Source organism: Sphaerodactylus townsendi, linkage group LG16 (genome assembly GCF_021028975.2).
Source record: "Sphaerodactylus townsendi isolate TG3544 linkage group LG16, MPM_Stown_v2.3, whole genome shotgun sequence".
Taxonomy (NCBI): Eukaryota; Metazoa; Chordata; class Lepidosauria; order Squamata; family Sphaerodactylidae; genus Sphaerodactylus; species Sphaerodactylus townsendi.
The window spans coordinates 31,131,497-31,148,165 of record NC_059440.1 but is presented as its reverse complement, the minus strand read 5'-3'; the positions used below and the strand labels follow the sequence as shown (position 1 = coordinate 31,148,165).

The following is a 16,669-nucleotide window of genomic DNA, read 5'->3' as shown; positions in this document are numbered from 1 at the left end:
AGTGGCCGCGGGGAGGGGGGGGGGGGCTCCAACTCAGGTTTTGCCCAGGGCTACAGTTTGCCTCGTTACGCCCCTGCTGCAGCCTCACTGCCCCGAGTGCTTTTTAGGGGAGTGGGGCGAGGAAGGCTCTTTCGCAGGTAGTCCATAGGAAACACGGGAGCGCAAAAGGCTTCCCCGGAGCCCGGGAGGGCTCTGCTGCTTGAACCGATTCGGGGTTTAGAAAGCCGCAGGCTCTTCGGGGCGGAGCGCTGCGGTTATGGGGCTGGCGCCCCACTAAGGCTTTCTCAGCCGAATCTGTCGGCGCTCCCTATTTGGCGCGCTCTGCAGGCGCTCCTGGCACGGCCGGCGGGGGGTCGCAGCGAGTGCCGTTCCCGCGGGGCGGAGGAGCCTGGAGGGGGGCGCCATGGGGACCCGCAGCCCTCCGGCGTGGCTCTTGCTGCTCGGGCTGCTGCTGCTGCTGCTGCTGCTGCTGCGGGGGATCCAGGTGAGGCGCACGCGGGACGCACGGCCGCCTTTGACCCAGGAGCCCTGGGCGCACGCCAGCCCTGCAGGGGAGGACACGAGCGAGGGCGGCTCTGGGGGTGGGGGGAGGAGGAATAGTCTTAATTCGAAGGGAGGCCTTTGCACTTTTGCAGACTTCATCCCGACGGAGAATGTCTACTGGGAGAAGCCTCGACTCTCTCCGGCGGCGGCGGTTTGTATTTTCGCTGCCTCCGAAGGTCACTGGTTCAATCGCGGTCACCGGGAAGCCCGGCGCCTGAAACTGGGGCTCGGGGTTGGAAGGAGGCGCTGCCCAGGACTGAACCCTAACCCAGACCCTGACAGAGTGGTGTGCTATCCTCCTTGCGAGCAGCAGTGGCCTAGTGGTTAAGAGCAGGTGCACTCTAATCTGGAGAATCGGTTTTGATTCCCCACTCTGCCACTTGAGCTGTGGAGGCTTATCTGGGGAACCAGATTAGCTTGTGCACTCCAGCACATGCCAGCTGGGTGACCTTGGGCTAGTCACAATTCTTTGGAGCTCATTCAGCCCCACCCACTTCACAGAGTGTTGTGGAGGGAAGGGAAAGGAGATTGTAAGCCCTTTTGAGTCTCCTTACAGAAGAGAAGGGGGGTAAAAATCTAAACTCTTCTTCTTCTTATGGGTGCTGCAGGCCACTGGGCACTGCAGGGACCCCTGAGCTCAGTTTGTTATTGAGACTTCTTACCCCAATCTTCTGGGATCCAAAGCAGCTTATAACATACTTTCCACCTCCCTTTATTCTCACAACATCCCTGCAAAGTGTGGGCTGAGAGAGTGGTCACCCAATGAGTTTCCATGATGGAGTGTGGATTTAAACTGGTTCTCCAGGATCTTGGTTTGACGCTCTACCCCCTATACCGTTCTTCCTCTGTTCTAGCATTCCAGTCCTGCCCCACTCCTAGGTCTGCTATCAGGAGCCCAAGTCTGCGCTCCATCATCATCCATGGTTAAAATGACTTGGCAAAGAAGCAGGGCTTTTTTGGTGTTGACCCCGGGGGGTTATCAGAAAAGCTTCTTTCCCAGAAAACTCTGCTTAGATGAGGGTCCAAGATGCCATGTGTGTCAGAACTGAGGTTCACTGGAGTTGTTTCCTGAATGTCTTCCGTCCGTTTAATGTTTGTCCTTTCAGGTGGCGGTGTTTTAATGCATATAAATATTTCAGATACATTTTTAGCCCAGGTGCCTTTACAGTCACTGGGTCCAACAGGTTTGTCTTTATCTTCTATATAATTTAAAATTTCCCCCGTTGAACCCTTTTCTTGTATCAGCGATGAGATGGCAGCGGAGATTACCGCCCCGTTTCTCAGATGTGGTTGGCTGGTTTCTGCTAAGGTTGTAACCGTGGGAAAAATCCCTCTGCCTTCATCGTTTTATGAGAAGAGCAAGGGGTGCATTTCTTTGCCAGCTGGGCCAGCAAATTCCTTCAGCAGCCAGTCAGAGTTTGAAAGGGGGCTGCACCACAGCTCTCTTTTCTAGCCTGACCACTCATCTCTAGCCAACTGATTTTTCTGAATCAGCATCACTGGTTTCGGCAGCCTCAAACGGATACTAAGGATTGAGTCATTTGAGCCAAGGAGTTTGCTAGAGGGTAAATTTCCGGCACAAAAAGTATTTGCGGTCACTGTGGCAACGCTGAAACCGCAGGTGAATGAGCCGCTGAGACTTGTGCCTTGGTTTCATTGTAGGTATGTCTGCTGCAGTTTTATTCTCTCTTTCCTTGAAGGACCTTGGGAGAGGAGTAAGCAATTTACTTTCCCCCCTTTAATCTTCACAACAATGCAGTGAGGTAGGCAAGACAGTGAAAGAGAAACTTTTCCCCCTCCCACAACAGACACCTTGTGAGATGGGTGGGGCTGAGAGAGTTCTGAGAGAACTGTGACTAGCTGAAGGTCACCCAGCAGGCTTCATGTGTAGGAGTAGGGAAAGAAATCCATTTTCAGAGGCAGTGTACCTCTAAATACCAGATGCTGGCAGTAACAGAAGCTGTGGCTGGCCACTCTGTGAACCAGGGCACTGGACTAGAGGGACCACGGGATCAATCCTGCAGAGCTGTTCTCTGTTCTTCTGTAAAGTTTCAGCAATGGAGTTGGACTTCCTGACGACAAGCATGTCAAGAAGGCGATTGTATGGGCATCCTCTGCTGGAGCTGAGCTTCTGCTAAGTTCTGAACTCTTATGAGTCCCAGAACCTCTCTGCCTAGAAACTAAACACAGGAAGGAAACCTGAAATCTTTTCAGTCTTCAGTCAGAGAGAGAGAATCTAGTCCCATAAAAGACTTCCCGGGCGTTTCTCTTCTTCTTCTGGAGCTCTGGAATTGTGGTTGTGGGTTCTGATTCTGGCTACCTTACCAAAGGGGGTGATTTAAAGTGGTTTTTGCTGCTACAGAATCAGCGGTGGCTCCTGAGTCCGGGGCCCACCTGATCAAAGATGCTGAGCTTGTGTGACTGTGTTTTCTGGCTGACTCAACGCTCAAAGTCAAACCAAGAAAAGCAGTCAGACAGAGAGAGAGCAGACAGAAGGTGATGCTTTAAGAAATTGCTGCAGTCCGATGGCCACAGACTGTCTTTGGCAAAAGATCATGCAGCCCCCTGTGAGAATGAGAGTCAGGTGAGCCCTTTGGGATCAGGCCAGGTGCCCATCTGGATCACCATCCTGTTTCTGGCAGTAGCCAACCAGATGTCTCCAAGGAAGCCCTCAGAATAGCTTTCCCATTGTTACCGATTCGATTTCTGAGAAAACATTTTCTTGAAGTTAAGTCACCAAGCTACACTGGTTCATGGTCAAGATGTGGAGACCTGTGTGTGTCAGAAACCTTCATAAGACTCCCAAAGAATGTATATGTATGTTTGTGCCAATACTATATGATTTCCCTTGTGTTTGTGTCATTTTTAGGATGTAATAAATGCCTCTTTTAAGTTAAATCTAGGATGTGCCTGCAGCTTAGGATGTTAGTTTAGTTAGGTTCTTCAGTTAGCTTAAGGTTTTGTTCTTGTTAGATTTAGGAAAGCCATGCCAATAAGTATTTGTGAAGTCTTGCCTATAAGTATGAGTACGTGTGTTATCCTTTAAGGTTTTCCTAATGTTTAAGTTAGAAATGTTATTTTTGAAATTGGTGTCAGTAAAAGCAATAGCCAGTTAAGGTCTGATATTAAAGGAACAAGGAAGTGAGTCTGGAATGCAACTCAGACCAATGCCCGGCCGACTCTTTGATAAGGTCAATGACCCTCTTTGGAATTACAAATCAAGTCTGCAGCCAGCACCCAAAGGTCTCCCAGCTGTTGGGAGACGTGCAGGAGCGACCATTGGACAGTTTGAACTTCTCTTTGTTACAGCATGGGAAGCGGGAGCCTTAGGGCATCCCTGACAAGCACAGCCACTTGATAGGAGATGGCTGGGTGTGGCAATAAGCCCATCTGGACTTCACAGACAATAGACGCTATTTGCTATCCTTTCAGGACCATTGCAAAATCCCACGGGAAGATGCTTGACAGCGAGATTTGGGTTTCCCATTCAGAAAAGTGTAACTGTATCTGTTTTGTAAACTGTTTGTTTCATGATTGGTGTTTTGGGGCGAGGGACTTGCCCCCTCGCCTCCCCTTTGCCCCCTTTGAAGTTTGGGAATAAAAGTTCTTGCACTGCGTTGCAAGGGGCGATTCCCTCCTGACCGAGTTGTGACCACCATCTGCAATAAAATCCTTTTGCTTTGAAGAAATGCCTGCTTCCTGCACCTCATTAAGTTGCTGAGCTGAAATCACTTATTGTTACCTGGCAAGTTGCGGTAACACCATGGTGCAGCTCCTGTTCCTAATATCCAGTGTACAAGGGTGGTCATGAAATGCAGTGGGGTATGCTTGCAGTATAACCTCAGTGGCTTCCATCTTTGTTATTTTTTGTGTCCTGAAGAAAACCCATTGCAGAGCTGAGCCAAGACCAAATGAATCCCTGTATGATGATGGAGAGAGAGAGGGGGGGGAGGGAGAGAGAGAGAGAGAGAGAGAGAGAGAGAGAGAGAGATTAGGGTGTTGTGGGTTTTCCAGGCTGTATGGCCGTGTTCTATTAGCATTTTCTTCTGATGTTTTGCCTGCATCTGTGGCTGGCATCTTCAGAAGATAATCCTCTGAAGATACCAGCCACAGATGAAACGTCGGGAGAGAATGCTACTGCAACAAGGCCATACAACCGGGAAAACCCATTTCTAGTGGGGACCTGCGCTACTCAGGAACTACAATTCCCATCAGCCCCTACCAGCATGGCCAATTGGCCATGCTGACAGAGGCTGATGGGAATTGTAGTTCCTGAACATCTGGAGAGCCGCAGGTTCCCTACCCCTGCCCTAGTGATTCCACCAGCCATTAAAGCCTTTGATAATACAGAGAGAGATTAGTTTCAGCCTGTTCTAAGTCAGGCAAATGGTTTCCCCTCTAATGCAAATGACTCTGACCCTGAAGCCAGTATGGTCTGTTTTTGACCATCCACAGCTATGCAAGGCCTTGGGCAGAGATCTTTCCCAGCCCTGGTGGTTGATATTCTGTGAACTGGGGCTGCCAGGAACAGAACTGGTGCCTCTCTGCATGCAGAGTGGATATTCCACCCCTGAGCCACACGGCCTCCTCTCTTCTGTGGGCTGCCAGGGGACTTTCTTCTGCTCTCTTCTGCTTCATTTGAAGAGCCCCAAGCGAGCATTCCTGATAGCCGAGTCATGTTCTGACCTCATCCTTATAGCCAGTGGTGGGACCGTGGGGTTCAGCAGCTTCGCACCACTTTGGCAGAACCGGTTGTTAAAATGATGCTTGTAAACAACCAGTTGTTAAATTATTTGAACCCCACCACTGCTTACAGCCCTTTGGTGTTGCAGTTAATTCGGTGCAGCCTCAGCTTGAGCAAAGAGCCAGTCCAGAACCTTTTTGGGAGCTGTGCTTGTGCCGTGGGGAGTGGCAGATCCATTCCAGAATTGAAGGGGCTCGCCCACTGGTTCATGACTAATACCCACCACCAGAAGTTCTCTAACAGGCATGTACAACGGGCTGGCTGGCCAGAAGGGCTCAGGAGCTGCTATAGATCTCTGCAGCACAGCCAAAGACAGCCCACCTGGGGCGCTCTAGGTGCATTTTTTAATTTCCCTGTAGATGCAAAACTGGTGCTTATTGGGAACGTGGCAGGTCACGGTGTGTCTGAAAGGCTGCAGAAGGCTTGATGGATCATGACTGTGCCAGCTATCAAGCACGTGCTTTAACCAGTTTTGCAATGTAATCACTGACTACTGTAAGATCTGGGGTGCTGTGTGGTTTCCGGGCTGTATGGCCGTGTTCTAGCAGCATTCTCTCCTGACATTTCGCCTGCATCTGTGGCTGACATCTTCAGAGGATCCTCTGAAGATGCCAGCCATAGATGCAGGTGAAACATTTGGAGAGAATGCTGCTAGAACACGGCCACACAGCCCGGAAACCACACAGCACCCCAGTGATTCCAGCCATGAAAGCCTTTGACAGTATATTGTAAGATCTTCTGTATAGGGTTGCCTTTTGTTAGGTAAATTCTATACATACATTAGCAGAGTAGGGCAGACAGATTCTCCATTGCTTTTGTATAAATGGCTTTACTAACTATTAGGGAGGGTTACATGGAGAAAATAACAAATACTTCGGGGTGTTGTGTGGTTTCCGGGCTGTAGGGCCGTGTTCTAGTAGCATTTTCTCCTGACGTTTCGCCTGCATCTGTGGCTGGCATCTTCAGAGGTTGCCTGTATCTGCACTTCTTAGAGGGAAGGGCTACATGTCTAATGGCGTTGTGGAAGTTCAGAAGGAGAGCACAGAAACTGGCATCCTTTTTACGTTCTGAAGTTGTTTTTCTTGCTCGTCTTCCAAATGGCAATTTTAACAGAGCCTTTGGTTTGTCTGACGTTCCAGGGAAACCCCGTCTCGTCTCCGCATTGCAAAGGTGAAGACTGGATCTACAGCAGCGAGTCCCAGAAGTGCTGCTATCGATGCCCCTCGGGTCAGTATCTTTCCGTGCCTGATGCTGCCTTATGTCGAAACCAACCACCTGTCCTACTAGTTCTGTCTTGCCTCTTCAGACTGGCAGCGAAGGTGTATCTAAGGGGGGCAAGCAGGGCTCGTGCCTCAGTACTACTTGAGGGGGGTGCCAGGCAGCCCCGAGATCCCCCCACCCCAGATAGCCAGCGTGGTGTAGAGGTTAAGAGCAGGTGCACTCTAATCTGGAGAACTGGGTTTGATTCCCCACTCTGCCACTTGAGCTGTGGAGGCTTACCTGGACTCTCTGGCCCTTTCCACACAGCAAATTCTGAACAAGTTGCAGCCGGGATAAAATAACCTAGCATGGCGCAAGGCCATTCACATGGCTGGGACCTGCGCCTTTGCACAGAGGTGCTTTTTAGTGTGTGTAACTGTTGAAAAACTTACCTCCTCGATGTGCAGCCACATAGCGCACCTTGCAGCCGTGGCCGTTCACTTGACTGTGAGGTGTGTTAAAACAAAAGAATTGCAGAATCACAATTCTTGAATGACGCGGGTTGGTGGGGCGGGGCGTTGAAACATGAAGTGGATCCACATTAGGAGCAGGATCCGAGCAAAGTTCCCCCCCCCCACCTGGGTTTTTTTTACTGGTGTTATCCCGGTTTAATTGGCCCGTATGAAAAGGGCCACAGGCATGCAAAGCTTTTGAAAACTGAGTCTTTTCTGGAGGACTAGAGAACAACCCAAGGCTTAAACAGCATTGAAATGAATGCAAACCCCCCCCCCCCCACCCCCAGCTACAGCCTCAGAGGAACACTTCTCAACACCACCCACGCCTGATCTGCACGTTCTGGGAGGGGTCCATTAACTGCCAAGGACTTCATTGTGACAGGGGCACATCAAAATTTGCCTTTTAAGTTCTTCTGTATATGTAAACTTAAATAAACATTTTTTTTAATTGCCTGTGGTCCAGAGGTGAAATCCAACCAGTTCTCACCACTTCTCTAGAAGTGGTTACTAATTTTTTCTGAGTGCCGAGAAGGGGTTACTAAAGCAACCTCCCTGCCCAATTGGGACTGGAGGTGTGTGTGTGCGGCAGCGCCACTGTTTGAATCCCACCACCCTCGGAACCTGTTATTAAAATTTTTGGATCCCACCACTGCTGTGGTCCACAGATGCAGGGGGGAGTTGTCAGCTTATTTAGAAGGGTGTGAGAAGTTTGGTCAGCAGAAGGGTGGGCAAGAGGCAGGGGCACAACCGCAAAGTCTGGCAGGCAGGGCCGCTGTTTGCAGGGAAATGGCCACAGCTCAGCGTGTGTATGTAAATGGATTTGGCCACGGCTGTTTAAGAGCAACCACCAGAGAGGGGCATGTTCCTGGCGTCTGTGGTCCTGAAACCCAGGCCAGGAGGGACTTCCCCCGCTAAAATGGTGCCATCAGGGGCCGCCAGAGCTAGTAGTTGACTCACCGGGGCCCGTGGATCTTGCAGACTCCCGGCAAACCCTAAAACTCCCCTCTCTGGCTTCAAAGAACTCTGTGGGCGGAGGTGCTTTTTGTCTTCATTCAAGAGGAAATTTCTGACATTTCTCTGGCAGAGTTACTGACAACCTGTTGCTTACATTCCGTTCAGGGGCTTTTTAAAAACCAGCCCCCCCCCCCCTCACAACAGATGGGTAGATTTCCTTTTCTGTCTGGCTGCTTGTTTTGATTCCCCGTCCCTCCGACCAGGTTGTATTTTAGGATGTATTGGTAGCTGCTGAAGGAGGAGTTTGGATTTATATCCCCCCTTTCTCTCCTGTAGGAGACTCAAAGGGGCTTCCAATCTCCTTTCCCTTCCCCCCCCCACAACAAACACCCTGTGAAGTGGGTGGGACTGAGAGAGCTCCAAAGAACTGTGACTAGCCCAAGGTCACCCAGCTGGCATGTGTAGGAGTGCACAAGCTAACCTAATTCACCAGATAAGCCTCTGCCACTTAGGTGGAGGAACGGGGAGTCAAACCTGGTTCTCCAGGTTAGAGTGCACCTGCTCTTAACCACTACACCCCGCTGGCTTTGGTTGAAGGGCTCTGGTTGATCAAAACAATGGTTGACTTAGTCCGAGTTGCCATGATGGGTAACCAAGTGCCTCTGGAAGGCCAGTGAGGATCAGAGAACCCAAGTTTGCCCTGACCACCAGCATTCAGAGGGATACTGCTTTTGAACATGGAGGTTCCACTAGCCATCTGGGCTCGTCCATGAATCTGTCTGAAGTCCCTGGGGGAACACACATGAGAGGGTCTTGGTCAACCAAAGACAGAATTGTCTACACAGAGCACCTGTGGCTTTCTGGGACCTCCTACCTGAGCCCTTTTAGCTACAGATGTTGGGGACTGAATCTGCCCCCTCTGCATGCTGAGCAGATGTTCTGCCATTGAGCCACAGTTGCTCCACTTTTCAATCTCATTAGTGGCTGCAGCCGCATCTTGTGTCAGTGAGTTCCGCAAGCTGATTTGGCACTGTTTGAGGAAGTTCTTTCTTCAGTGTGTCCTGAGCCCGCAAGGCCCCGGACTTTGTCAAACACGTGTTCTCTCACCTTTGACATTGTCTTTGCAGGGTTTGCACCCAAGACTGCGTGCCCCACTAATCCCCGAAGTGATTGCATGAAGCAGTGTGGAGAGGGCCAATTCCTGAACCATGACTATGTGAGGCCCCAGTGTGAGCTCTGCTTGACATGCAACCCAGGTAGGTTTCGTTTGCCTCATTCCTGCCCCGCCTGACCTCTTCTGGCACCTGGCTTTGGGTTTCCTTGCAGTTCCAGACAGAGAAACCTTTCTGGCTAGACATTTCAGCTGCCTTGGGGTTCACGTGTTTGTAAACACAGAAGTTGACCAGGTATTGCTTTGAGGGTGGCATTCCTCTGGTACAGGGGTAGGGGAACTCATGCTGGCTCGAGAAGGCCGCACTCGTCGCGGCCTCTTCTGCCCACTTTGCACTGTGGCTTCCATGAGCCGAGCTGCCCGGCCCACATCCTTGCACCCACGCCTCTGCGAGGCAACGGGTAATGGCGCATCTAACTGCCCACGGTCGGCTGGGCTGTGCCGCGGGCTTCCCCTCTCGCCCGCCCTGTTGGAGCGGGGTGGGTGCTTTCCTGGCGGCCGGCGAGGCCAAGCCGCCGGCTTCATTCTTGCCCGCCCTGCAGGCAGCAGGGTTGGTGCATCACAACTTTACTCAGTGAATCCAGCTGGAGGGTAAAGGTTTTTAAAAACCCTATGTATATAGTGTTATCTTTATTTTAAATGTCAGAAATTATTTGCGGCTCCAAGTGTTTTCTTTTCCCGTGGAAAACGGGTCCAAATGGCTCTTTGAGTGTTAAAGGTTCCCTACCCCTGCTCTGGTAGTTAAGAGTGTCAGACTAGTATCTGGACACCCAGGTTCGAATCCCCACATGTGACACAGAGGCTCACTGAGTGACCTTGGGGCAGTCACACTCTCTCCTCCTAACCTACCTCACAGGGTTGTTGTGAGAATAAAATGGGAGGAGAGGACACTGATATAAGCCACTTTCAATCCCTGCCGAGGACAAAGGCAGGGAACAAATGAATTAAATTAAAAGTCTAGAAAGCTTGCTTATCAGGGAGAATTATTTTTAAACCATTCCCTCTGTAGTAGTGATGTATTTGCCGAGAGTGTGTGTTTATGTGTGTACGTTATGAAGAGGACTGTTTGAAAACGTGGCTTCTCACTGTGAAGTTGCATAGCCCCTTCTCCCACTTCTGGGCTCTACCATCTGAATGGACCACATCAGAGATCCAGCCCCTCTTCAGTGGGGTGACATCACAGGTGGGGTGACATCACCAGGTTGGGCTCTTTTTGATCCATTAGAGCATAGGTGTCAAACTCGCGGCCCTCCAGATGTTATGGACTACAGTTCCCATCATCCCCTGCCAGCATGATGCTGGCAGGGGATGATGGGAACTGTAGTCCATAATATCTGGAGGGCCGCGAGTTTGACACCTGTGCCTTAGAGATACGTTTGCTTCTACCTCCCTGTTTTTCCCAGCTCTTCCAGTCTTGCTTTCTCTCTTTCTTTCTATTCTTTCCCAACAGAACGTGATCTTGTACAGAAGGCGCCCTGCACACGCAATTCCAGCGGGGTGTGCGAATGCCGGCCTGGGCTGTACTGTCAGACAAAAATCCTAAACTCTTGCGCTCGATGCCAGCCACTGACAACCTGCAAGCCGGGCTATGGAGTCAAAACCAGAGGTAGGAGTACAGTGGCGTACCGCCCATGGGGAGAGGTAGGGTCAAATGACCCCAGGCACAATGGTGGGGGGGCGCAAAATCACCCCCACCCCCTCTTCCCCCATGCCAACCCCACATGTCCCTGTGAGCACTCCACCTCTGCCTGAGACTGCATTAATTTGTAGGAGGATTTATTTCTCGATTCAGTTCTCCTTTCTTTGGCCAGGAACTTCTGATCAAGATACAGTGTGTGAAAAATGTCCTCCTGGGACCTTCTCCACAGAGGATTCAAGCACAGAAACCTGCAAGCCCCAGACAGAGTGAGTGAACCCGCTGGCTTGGCTTGGCTTTGTCCAGGGTGATTGTAACCTGACCTATTGCACGAAGAGGAGGCAGGCAGCCAGAAGGTTGTCGGGAATTCTGGATGATGTTGTCGACATTTTGTCACGATCTATCCCTGGGGATGCAAAATAAAAATAGAAAATTAATATAAATGGGGCATGAGGGGAGAGGAGTCCTTCATATTTAGTCATCTTTACAATAGATCTGTAAGGTAGGCCTCTATCATGGCTTCGGTCCTGCAAAAGAGAAAGGAAAGCTTAGAATTCATGGCTGATGAAAGATCTGAACACAGAACTTCCTGCCAGCCTTGGCATTTTACTTTGAATTGGCTGCATTCTTAATTGTTCAGTAAAAGTCGCCCAAATCTAATCCTTGTATCTGGTTATTACTTGAAATTCCAACTGGGAACTGTAGACTATTTGTATTCTGGTGGAACCGATCCCGGTTTTTTGAGTGCAGGAGAGGGGGAAAGAAATGTGGTTTTAAATGTTCCTGGTTTTGAAACAGATTGACAGCCACACAGGAAGGTGGATTTACACAGTCACATTTCAGCCTGGGCTTTTTTTAAAATCACCTGTGAACAGATGTCTTCTATGAGAAAAGGCAAGGTAAAGGCATTGGATGAAGGTGAGGGAGGATTTCTGCCTGGGCTCCCAGGTGTGACTTGGGCCTTTTGGCTTCCTGCTTCCTTCCTGTTCCCTTTCCCAGCCGTCTCAAGTTGCAGCCAGTGACAAAAGAGAAAGGCAACTACGCACAGGATGGCCTTGGGTCAGGCCCACCTTTGGCGTTCAGTGTTCAGCAGGCAGCTGCTTCGCGACCCGTTGGCAGCACCAGCGTTCTCATTGGTTCCACGTCACCCAACTTTCTGGACACGACCACCAGACAACCCATGAATGAATCAAATACCAGAGGACCCTCTCCCATAATGATACCGAGTAAGTCTCCCCAGAAAGGTGATAGGAAAAGACAGTTTGGGGGCACAAAGATGAAATTGCCCTTTCTCCTGGTTTCATTTCTTTGACAGGTGACACTTTGTTTAGCTTCCAGTTTGCTGAACTGATAAAACATTTCCTTACAATTTCAGTTTATGGGGCTGTGCTGTGGCTCTGTGACCAAGCCCCTGTTTGCATGAAATGATGCAAAAGTCCTGGATTTAGTTCCTGGTGTAAAGGGGCTCAACTAACGGGTGTGGTCTTTCTCTGGCTGATACTGGGCTTGGTGGACCAATAGTCTGACTCAGATCATAAAATAGAGAATTTGGGGGGTGCCACTTTCCTCTTCCTGGCAGCACCAGAAATACTTTGTGCATGCACCAAAGTATCCTTGTCCCATGCGACTGTGGAAGGCACAGGAGCCCTTCCACCCTTCAGTCCTATGATCACTGTAATGGGTGGGACAGAGGTGCAGCGGTGGGATTCAGCAGGTTCGCACCACTATGGCAGAACCGGTTGTTAAAATGTCTCTTGTAAACAACTGCTTGTTAAATTAATTAAAACCCACCACCAGAACTGGTTGTTAAATTATTTGAATCCCACCACTGCAGAGATGGGTATTCATTTTAATTTTCAGTATCTCTGATTTGCGATTCTCCAACCTAAAGGAACCGACTGCAATTTCTGACTAGAGAAAGCAGCCGTGGCCTCCTTGGCTGTTCCCCCCACCCCACCCCACCCCCCTGACTCTTTTTCCATGTTGGTTTTGCAGAGGAAAAGGATGTTACCTTCTTGGCAGCAGCGCTGCTCTTCACATTTCTACTGCTGGCCGCCTTGGTGGTGCTGTGGAAGAAGAAAGCTTACCAGAAGTGGGTTGTCCCTCACAACGTGAAGAGTGAGTCTGGCAAACTGTTCAGAGCACGGCAAACTACCTTGCCTTTTGGTGGGGGTGGGGTGGAGTGTGTTGCCAGAAGTGGTTTGGGAAGAGCCAGAGGAGTGAACTTCATGTCATTTACACCAGGGTAATTTTACATTTCTGATTTTATCTTGTCTGTTCTTATTGACTTACCGGTAATTTCCTTATTGCTTTGTAATAAAACGTTTACATTGCAAATGGCTTTAAATGCTTATTGGTTGGGGGAGGCAGGGCTCACCTTTTTTTGCTTACAAAAACCTCAAAAGGTTTGAGGTTGCTTTCTGGTTGCAGATCTATACACGTTTACTTGGACGTCTGTACCATTCTATCAGCGGGACCTTGTTCTGGGTACGCTAGCAGCAGCGCAGGCTGCCCAAAAAGGATCTTAATTTAACATTTATATTAATTTATCATTTAAGGTTCATATTAATTCAAGGGCTAGAACTCCTCTTTATAGAAACTGGACACCCACAAAATCCCTTCTCTCAAATCTTCAAATCTATTTAGTCTTCAAGGTGCCACCAGAAACGAGTATTTAAATAAACTGAGCAATTTTCGGATGCCGGTAGGGGTCACCCTTCCCTTCTGTATCAGTAGTTTCAACATATTTTGTCGAAGGCTTTCACACCCGGAATCACTGGGGTGTTGTGGATTATCTGACCATGTTCTAGTAGCATTTTCTCCTGACGTTTCGCCTGCATCTGTGGCTGGCATCTGTGGCTGGCATTTCAAATTCAAACCTTTTGCTCCCATTTATTTAAAGTGGTACCATGTTGAAACTGTGGTGTTGTGGATTTTCTGGGCTGTATGGCCATGTTCTAGTAGCATTTTCTACTGATGTTTCGCCTGCATTTGTGGCCGGCATCTTTAGCGGGGAAGATTCTGAATGTTTGTTGCTGCTTGCAATTATTTTCACATCTTTTCTTATGTCTTCCCTCTAAATTTTCACCTTGAACATCTGTGTTCTTCAGGCATTATTTATTTCAATTTCTAACCTTTCCTGACCAATCAAGCAGCATTAAAACATTATGCACAACTTATGTACATAAAATTGCAAATGGACCTTTTGTATAGTCTTATAAAACCAACAGTGAAAAACCAACAGTGAAAAACCAACAGTGAAAAACCAACAGTGAAAAACAGCCAAAACAATTGACAAAACCCACAAATGGATGCAAAAAGAAACTGAAGTAGGACTACTTGCCTCTCCCACGGCTCCATCAAGTCCGTTGACCTAGTTCCGAAAGGATCAGCTACAAAGTGCCTGGCTCAAAATCTACCTGCCTGCCCCTTGGGTCTAGGGGTCCGACTGGGAATGTCTTCCTCCTCGCTGATAATCCAGTCCACAGCTAGTGAGGTCAGCACTGAGATCCCATGAAGTTGCTAGATCTTGTTCAGCATTTTTCCGTTTGGGTTCTGATGTCCATTTGTGCACACACCACTTCCCTGTTTCGTCTTGAACCTTTTCTATTTTTAGTTTTAGGATCTCCCCATAAGTTTGGGGATCCCCTCCAGGTTTGTAGAATCCTCCCCCCTTTCTATACCTGCCCCACAGACTCTGGAGTCACATTTGACATTAGAGGTATGAGGTAGAAAAAAAGCATCAGTGAACAGAATCATTTTTACTTTTTTTGTCTATTGCAGCATCCAAACAGACCAAGATTTGGACCGTAAGTATAAACTCTGCTCTAAAAACTCATCTCAAAGGGACAAGTTAAAATATGTTCTTTTCAGCTATGAATTACAAACTCAGCAAACTGGGACAAATTTGAGAAAACAGAATGGGGTGCAGGGATGGCCAAAATGTAGGAATGTAAGTTGGTGGTAGAGGGAATAGCTTGCTGAGTCCAGAGAGTCTGGAGGAACCAGGCACTTAGAAGCAGCCTGTGAACAAACTGGGGGAGGAGGCACTAGCAGAGGAGGAGGCTCTGTTTCTTCAAACATGCTGTCATTAACTTATGGAACTCTCCACCACTGTACTGATAGTCATTTAACTGCAGTGGCATTTAAGGCTATGTACAGTGAAGAAGAAGAGTTTGGATTTATATCCCCCTCGCCTCCTATAAGGAGACTCAAGGTGGCTTACAAACTCCTTTCCCTTCCTCTCCTCACAACAGACAACTTGTGAGGTAGGTGGGGCCGAGAGGGTTCCGAAGAACTGTGACTAGCCCATGGTCACCCAGTAGGAATGTAGGAGTGCGGAAACACATCTGGTTTACCAGATAAGCCTCTGCCAATTAGATGGAGGAGTGGGGGATCAAACCCGGTTCTCCAGATTAGAATCCACCTGCTCTTAACCACTACACCATGCTGGCAATCCTAAACACCGTTGTAATCTTCTTAGGCCAGAGTAAATCAACAGGCTTAGAAGGATGCATCTCTGCTCAGGTTTGCACTGTTAAGACACTTTTGCACAGAGGCAGATTCCATCACCAGTTGCTCCGCTGTTTTTCTGTATCCTCGAGGTTGGAGCTGAGAAAGGCCCAGAAGAGGCAGAGCTGCACCCGGAATCCCTCTCAGAAACCTCCAGTGGCTGCCCCTTGGAAATGGAAGAAACTTCCAGCCTTGACCCCGAAGAGGCCAAGTTGCTTCAGGTGGACGGTGGAGGGCTTGTGGAACCTGTAGTAAGGAGCCATACCAGCAACTGTATCGGTGAGTCTACGGCCTGCTGGGAGAAGGGTGGACCTGTGCTTCCATCACTGGTGCGAAGAAACGGGCTCTGTGCGTGTTCAGAAATGGACACCCCAAACTGTAGCATAGCATTCAGGCTAAAAGAAAGACCTGCGCACACAGAAGAGGACACAAGAGTCCTGTAGTGGTTCCCCACACCCACCCAAAATTCACCAGCCTTCCTTTGGGAGTTATTTGCACTGGGCGTTCTGCCAGTTCTTTGCTATGCAGAATGAATCCTGCAGAACTGGGTGCAGGTCGATCCATTTGCATAATTTACCCGGACTGCAGAACTGAATTATCCGTGGTGTGCTTCTTCCTCCCCAGAAAAAATATACATCATGAGAGCCGACACAGTGATTGTGGGGTCTGTTTCGGAACTGCCCGCTGGCAAGACCAGCTCGGCTAGAGGGGAAGAAGGAATCTGCGGTGTCCAAGAAGAAGGGAAGGAAGTGGAAGCGGACATGCACTATCCCGAACAAGAAACGGAATTCTCTCCAGGAAGTGACATCACAACTCCTGTAGAGGAAGAGTGGGAGTTCCCCCGTTCCATCCTGGCCAATGAGAAGCCATTGGGGATCCAGGAGGAAAGTTCTGGAGGGGCCAGCTGAGCAGAGTTGCTAACTGCCAATAGTGTTGACGATTCTTTTAATAGGCAAACTTGGGGGGGGGGGGTTTGCCTTCACAACAACCCTGTGAGGTGCTGTGGCTGAGGGAGACTGGCTGCACTCGCTCCACACTGAGAACTGGGACATTGTTTGAGGACAATTCTCTTTATTGTTTTATGGGGAAGTGTTTTTGTTTGGGTATTTCCATGGCTGACTTGGAAGTCTGAATTACCCACAAAAAACAGAAGTAAACATATCTTTAGGGAGGAGTTTTAAAGCATAATGGCTTGCCAAAGCTCAGATATACAGAATCTTCTTTATATTTGAATATATTTTCAAGCTTTAATTTGATTTTTTTTAATTCCCAAAGGAAACATGATAAAGTAGTATAACATTTTGTGCAGAAAGTGGATTGTCTGTGCTTTTTCTCCTTTCCCTAGTAGATTTAAGACAAGCAAACTGAAGAAATCATTAATGTACGGAACACAT

At 49.0% G+C, this 16,669-nt stretch overlaps 1 protein-coding gene across 1 annotated transcript; it reads left to right on the top strand.

Moving 5' to 3' along the window:
* The first annotated feature begins 403 nt into the window (after nucleotides 1-403).
* On the top strand, nucleotides 404-16,569 carry TNFRSF8 (TNF receptor superfamily member 8). Its single transcript, XM_048518651.1, has 10 exons — nucleotides 404-775; nucleotides 6,427-6,514; nucleotides 9,084-9,212; nucleotides 10,578-10,733; nucleotides 10,939-11,032; nucleotides 11,763-11,989; nucleotides 12,759-12,881; nucleotides 14,547-14,572; nucleotides 15,368-15,554; nucleotides 15,900-16,569. The coding sequence occupies exons 1-10, from the start codon at nucleotides 404-406 to the stop codon at nucleotides 16,181-16,183; spliced, it is 1,686 nt and encodes a 561-aa protein (XP_048374608.1). The 3' UTR covers nucleotides 16,184-16,569.
* Nucleotides 16,570-16,669: the final 100 nt, after the last annotated feature.